This window comes from Nicotiana tomentosiformis, chromosome 1 (assembly GCF_000390325.3).
Source record: "Nicotiana tomentosiformis chromosome 1, ASM39032v3, whole genome shotgun sequence".
In the NCBI taxonomy this organism is placed as follows: domain Eukaryota; kingdom Viridiplantae; phylum Streptophyta; class Magnoliopsida; order Solanales; family Solanaceae; genus Nicotiana; species Nicotiana tomentosiformis.
This window is the reverse complement of record NC_090812.1, coordinates 94762756-94769126: the sequence shown is the minus strand read 5'-3', so window position 1 is coordinate 94769126 and position 6371 is coordinate 94762756. Positions and strand designations below refer to the sequence as shown.

At 39.9% G+C, this 6371-nt stretch overlaps 1 protein-coding gene across 1 annotated transcript; it reads left to right on the top strand.

Annotated features, from left to right (window-relative positions):
- Positions 1-3232: 3232 nt before the first annotated feature.
- LOC138907243 (uncharacterized) lies at positions 3233-6099 on the top strand. Its single transcript, XM_070197757.1, has 2 exons — positions 3233-4266; positions 5709-6099. The coding sequence occupies exons 1-2, from the start codon at positions 3233-3235 to the stop codon at positions 6097-6099; spliced, it is 1425 nt and encodes a 474-aa protein (XP_070053858.1).
- Positions 6100-6371: the final 272 nt, after the last annotated feature.

Here is a 6371-nt window from a genome sequence, read left to right as displayed (position 1 = left end):
TTTGGTGTCGAACCATATCTTCATTCAGTTTGGAGAAGTCCATGGAGCATCCTATGCTTCAAGTTTTGGTGTAGAACAACCCCTTCTTGCAACTTGATGAAGAAGTCCATGGAGTGTCTTAACCTTAAAGCTTTAGTATAGAACAACGTCTTCTTGCAATTTGGAGAAGAATTTTATGGAGCATTTCATCCTTCAAGCATTGGAGTAGAACAAGCTCTTCTTGCATATTGGAGAAGAAGTGCATAAAATATTCTCTTAAAACTCGATGAAATGATACATATAGTGCTCAATCTTTCTAGCTTTGGAGGAGAGCAACATCAACTTCTCTTTATCACCATGATAAAGTAGACTTTTTTTTTAAAAATTGATGTGACTGAACTTAGAGCTAAATTCTAAGTTGCCTACATACCTCCGCAAAGAGGATCAACTCATTACGTAGTTCAAAAGAAGTATAAGTTTTTTTTATGCAGTTTATACTCATGCAGACAAAGAGTATAGCAACTTGAAGACTTTGCTCAAATTTGAATGGCTTTACATCTTGAAGACTTGCTTAATTTGACGAGCTTTGCATCTCGAAGGCTTTACTCAAATTTGAAGAGCTTTGCAACTTGAAGACTTTTCTCGAATTTGGAGAGCTTTATATCTTGATGACTTTGCTCCATTTGAAGAGCTTCACAACTTGAAGTCTTTTCTCTAATTTGAATAGCTTTTCAACTTGAAGTCTTTGCTTGATTTTGGTGAGCTTTGCAACTTGAAAACTTTGCTCAAATTTGAAGATCTTTGCAACTTGACGACTTTGCTCAAATTTAGAGAGCTTTGCAAGTTAAAGCTTTGGCTCGAATTTGAAGAGCGTTGCAAGTTGGAAATTTGGCTTGAATTTGAGGAGTTTCATGACATACAGTTTAAGCTCGTGTATCAAGAAGCGTCATAACTTGCAGTTTAGGCTCATGCGTTGAGGAGCATTTTAACATGTAGTTTAGGCTCATGCGCCAAGGAGCATTGCGACGTGTATGAACTCTTCGATTTCAATTTCGAATGAATACTTGATAAGTAGAGATTTTGACTACTTATTAGCACCTTTTAGCTTTTGTTTTAGTCTAAAAGTATTGAATTGTGTTCCCGAAACTAATGAAATTGTACAAATTGTAGGAATGCTGGAAGTTTGGTCTCCCGAGATGAAATCCGACTCAAAAAGGAGTGTCCCGAAGCACAAGGCAATAAAGGGCGCATAAGAACAAATGTGCTGTCCGCAGAAGAAATTCTGCAGCCACAAACCAAGAAGAAATACTCATCGGTACTTTAAGCAATGTGCGGACCGCACATGAATTGTGCGGCCGCAGAACTGGGCTTAAGAGTCAAAGATCAGAGAGTATGCCAAAAAACCAAGTCCAGGAGCCTCTGTGAAGTACGAACCGCCCAAGAATTGTGCGGCCACAAAAGATTGCCTCGCGGCCGCAATCCTGAAATGTGCAACCGCAAATGATTGCCTCGCAGACACAGTCCAGAAATGTGCGCCTGCAAAACTCAGCTTCCTGCCAATTGAAGAAACCTGCGGACCGCTCATGGAATAGTGCGGCCGTAGAACCTCCCGAGGGGAATTTTTGTCCGTAATTTTTAGCCCTGTATAAATAGATGAGTTTCACAAAATTAGGTCAAGTTTGGATATGCATATCTGCTGTAGCCATTTTTCTTTGCTATTGTAGGAAGTTTTAGCTTATTTGAGTATTTTAACATTAGATTTCATCATTTTAATCTTCCATTATGAACTCAATTACCTTTTCATCTTTATTATCTTCAAATCCCATTATGAGTAGCTAGATTTTTACTAGGGTTGTGACCCAACACTAGTGTGTAAACCTTATGGGTGATTAATTTTATGCTTGTTTATGATTGGATGTTGATTATTTAGCTTAGTTCATGCTTCAATTTTAGAATTAATGGTTGCTAATATTAATTCATGCTTATTTGACTTAGTCTCTACTTGAGAAAGAAGGGCCTAGTCTAGGATAACTTAGGTAGCAAGGAATTGGGTTAATTGAGAGATCGATTAACCTAATTAAAGGGTTCAAACTAGAGATAGTAAGAACCCGACTTGAGCTCTTATCAACTGTAATAGTTGATACCTATTTGGACTTGAGAAAGTCAAATTGGGCAAAATCACTCTCTGTCCGAGAGGTATTGAGTGGGTAACATGGAGATGAGAGCTATAATACACCTCAATAAATAAAACAAGTATAACATCTTTATTCCATTAGGAAAACACCTAGGTTATGGTCACAACCATAGGCTTTAAATCCAATTGGAAAAACCTCAAAAATATTTATCTATAATCTATTTTTTTAGCTTGCATTCATTAGAGTAACAATAGAAATAGTAAACAAAACCTTGTTGTGCAAGTGCAATCTTAGATAATCCATTTCCTTGCTTTAAATATATACTCCTAACACCCCTCATAACTCCCTGTAGAAATCGATCCAGACTCTTGTTGGGTATTATTATTGCATACGACTGTATCATATCTTCTATAGAGGTGTGTTGTGGACGTCATCAATTTTGGCGCCATTGCCTGGGAGTTAATGACATGGAGGGAGTGAAATACAATGACGCAACTAGAAAATGCCCAATTAAATCAAGTGCAAAATCCCAAGCAAGTCAATGCCATGGAGGGAGTAAACATGATGGTGAACAAGAAGAGGGCTAAAGGTCCACAAGTGCAAAATCGAGTGGAGAATTATGTGCAAGAAGATAGTGATTTTGATCATGATGATTCTTATAATGAACAAGAAGAGGAGGTGCAATATGTGACCAACTTTCAAGGTCAAAGAAACAACTTCCAAGGCCCAAACCAACAACAATGGCGACCTCAAAACAATAAAGGAAATTAGAATTCTAACAACCAAGGAAATTGGAGTGGTGGCAACAATCAAGGGAATTGGCATAACAACAACAATCAAGGAAATTGGAGTGGAGATAATCAAGAAAATTGGGGGGGGGGGGAGTAACAATCAAGGAGGATGGAACAACAATCAAGGCAACCGGGGCCGGGTTTTCAAAGGCCCCCAATATATCAACAACCGTACAACCCGTCTCCTTATCCTTCCTATGGTCAAAGTTTTTCAAACAATGAGATGGGGCGTATTGAGAATATGTTCTAGCAAATGATGAAAAAAAAGCTGATTCGGATGCCCAACTTGCTTCACATAACACATCAATCCGCAACTTAGAAGTTAAAATGGGGAAAATCTCTCAAGCTCTAAATTATCATCCTAAGGGGGCACTACCAAGTAGCATGGTAGTCAACCCAAAGGGTGGAAACAATATGGGCTATGCCATGGACGTTACTACAAGAAATGGAAGAGGTGGGAATGCACCCACCTCAAGTCAAAGACAACTTGTTGATGATGAGCAAGTGGTGCAAGAAGAAGTGATCCCGAGCACTGAGGTGCAACCTAATGATAAAGTCGGGATTGATATTGATGATAGTGTGGAAGAAACGCAAGAGGAGGTGAGCCCGTCTAGGGATCATATTATTGACATACCGGAGTCGGTAATGCAAAAAGCTAAGACACCATTGCCTAAGGCTCCGCCTTCTTACCCTCAAAGATTTGCCCAACAAAATGGTGAATACCAATTAAAGAAGTTTATTCAGATGATGAATAATCTCTCAATAAATATGCCATTAGTTAAAGCTTTAGAGAAAATGCCCGGTTATGCAAAGTTCATGAAGGATCTCGTGCAAAAGAAGCGGTCAATGAATTTTGAAACGATCAAAGTCACTCATCAAGTGAGTGCAATTGTGCATTCAATGGATCCTAAGTTGGAGGATCCCAGTGCTTTCATGATTCCTTGTACAATTGGAAGTCCCAAGTTTGCTAAAACTCTTTGTGATCTTGGGGCGAGTATCAATTTAATACCCTATTCAGTTTTCAAAACTTTGGGGATTGGGCAACTAAGACCCACCTCTATGAGATTGCAAATGGCCAATCGCACTATGAAGAGGCCTTTAGGAGTGATTGAGGATGTCTTGGTATGTGTTGATAAATTTATTCTTTCGGCAGATTCTGTCATTCTAGATTGTGAAGTTGATTATGAGGTGCCGATTATTCTTGGAAAACCTTTCCTTGCTACGGGGAAGGCTCTCTGTGGTGTTGAAGCCGGAGAACTTACATTGGCGGTGCCACACAAGAGAAAGAAGGATATTGGGTGGACATTGGCGGATATTCGAGGGATAAGCCCCGCCTTTTGCATGGATAAGATCAAGTTGGAGTATGGAGCCAAACCATCTATTGAACATCAAAGGAGACTCAATGAGGCTATGCAAGAAGTCGTCAAGAAGGAGATTATCAAGTGGTTGGATGTCGGGGTGGTCTACCCCATCTCTGATAGTGCATGGACTTCTTCAATTCAATGTTCCCCAAAGAAAGGGGGCATGACGGTGGTCACCAATGACAAGATTGAGTTGATTCCCACAAGAACAGTGACATGATGGAGGGTGTGTATGGACTATCGTAAGCTCAACAAATTCATAAGGATTATCACTTTCCACTTCCTTTCTTAGATCAAATGCTTGATAGATTTGCCGGACGTGCTTTCTATTGCTTTCTTGATGGGTATTCGGGCTTCAACCAAATTCTTATTGCTCCAGAAGAATAAGAGAAAATAATCTTAACATGTCCATATGGTACTTTTGCCTTCAAGCGGATGCCATTTGGTTTGTGCAACGCACTGGCGACTTTTCAAAGGTGTATGATGGCTATCTTCATGGACATGGTGTAGAACTACCTTGAAGTTTTTATGAATGACTTCTCGGTGGTTGGAGAATCTTTTGATGATTGTCTTGCAAATCTGGATAAAGTGTTGCCCAGATGTGAAGAAACAAATTTGGTGCTTAATTGGGAGAAATGTCATTTTATGTTTGAGGAAGGCATTGTCCTTGGCCACAAAATCTCAAAGAATGGAATTTAAGTTGACAAGAAAAAGATTGAGGTGATTTCTAAACTTCCACCTCCAACTTCGGTGAAGGGTGTGCGGAGTTTCTTAGGCCATGCAGGGTTTTACCGGCGTTTCATCAAAACTTTCTCTAAGGTGGTGAACCCGTTGTACAAGCTTTTTGAGAAGGATGCTAAGTTCAACTTCAATGATGATTGCATGAGAGTTTTTGAATTATTGAAGTTCAAGTTGACAACTATTCCTATCATCACCGCTCCAAATTGGAGTGTCCATTTTGAACTCATATGTGATGCAAGTGACGTAGCGGTTGGGGCAGTTTTGGGGCAACACATCAACAAAAATTTTCATTCGGCTGACTATGCTAGTAAGACCATGAATAGTTCCCAAGTCAACTATATCGTTACAAAGAAAGAGATCCTTGCTATTGTATTTGCAATTGAGAAGTTCCGCCCGTAATTGATGGGTGCAAAAGTTATTATCCACAAGGATCATTCGGCGCTTCGGTATCTTATGAGCAAAAAAGACTCCAAAGCTTAGTCGATGAGATGTGTGCTTTTGTTGCAAGAGTTTGATATTGACATCCAAGATAGAAAAGGTAGTGAAAACCAAGTGGCGGACTACTTGTCTCGTTTGGAGAAGGAGGGGAGGCCGCATGATGGCCTTAAAATCAATGACTCCTTTCCTGATGAGCAACTCTTGGATATTTCAATGAAAGAGGTGCCATGGTTCGTTGATCTAGCAAATTTTCTTATGTGTAGAATCATTCTGGATGAGTTCTCTTCGAACCAAAGGCAGAAACTCAAACGGGATTGTCAAGATTATTATTGGGATGAACCATACCTTTTCCCGATTTGTATGGATGGAGTGATTAGAATATGTGTACCGGAGGAAGAGCAATATGGAATTCTTGGGGCTTGTCAGTCTTTTCCATATGGTGGTCATCATGGTGGCATAAGAACGGCGTCCAAAGTGCTTAGTTGCGACTTTTATTGGCCCACTCTTTACAAGGATGTAAGTGAGCTAGAGAAAAGATGTGATAAATGTCAACGGGCCGGTGGAATCTCAAAGAAGAATGATATGCCTATCACAACCATCTTGGAGATTGATATTTTTGATGTGTTGGGTATTGAATTCATGGGCCCTTTGTGAGTTCTTGTGAAAACACCTACATCTTGGTCGCGGTTGATTATGTGTCCAAATGGGTTGAGGTCGTTGCTTTACCCAACAATGAGGCGATAAGTGTGGTGTATTTCTTGAAAAAGAATATTTTCACACGGTTTGGTACTCCACGTGCTATTATAAGCGATGGGGGGACACATTTTTACAACAAGGCTTTCGACACCTTGCTTAGCAAATATGGTGCTACTCACGAAGTCATGACTCCTTATCACCCACAAGCTAGTGGGCAAGTGGAAGTTTCC

Coding starts and splice junctions, on each gene's coding strand:
- LOC138907243 (XM_070197757.1), top strand. CDS start 3,233: ATGGGGAAAATCTCTCAAGCTCTAAATTATCATCCTAAGGGGGCACTA. Junction 4,267..5,708: donor ATGGATAAGATCAAGTTGGA/GTATGGAGCCAA, acceptor TCTTATGTGTAG/AATCATTCTGGATGAGTTCT.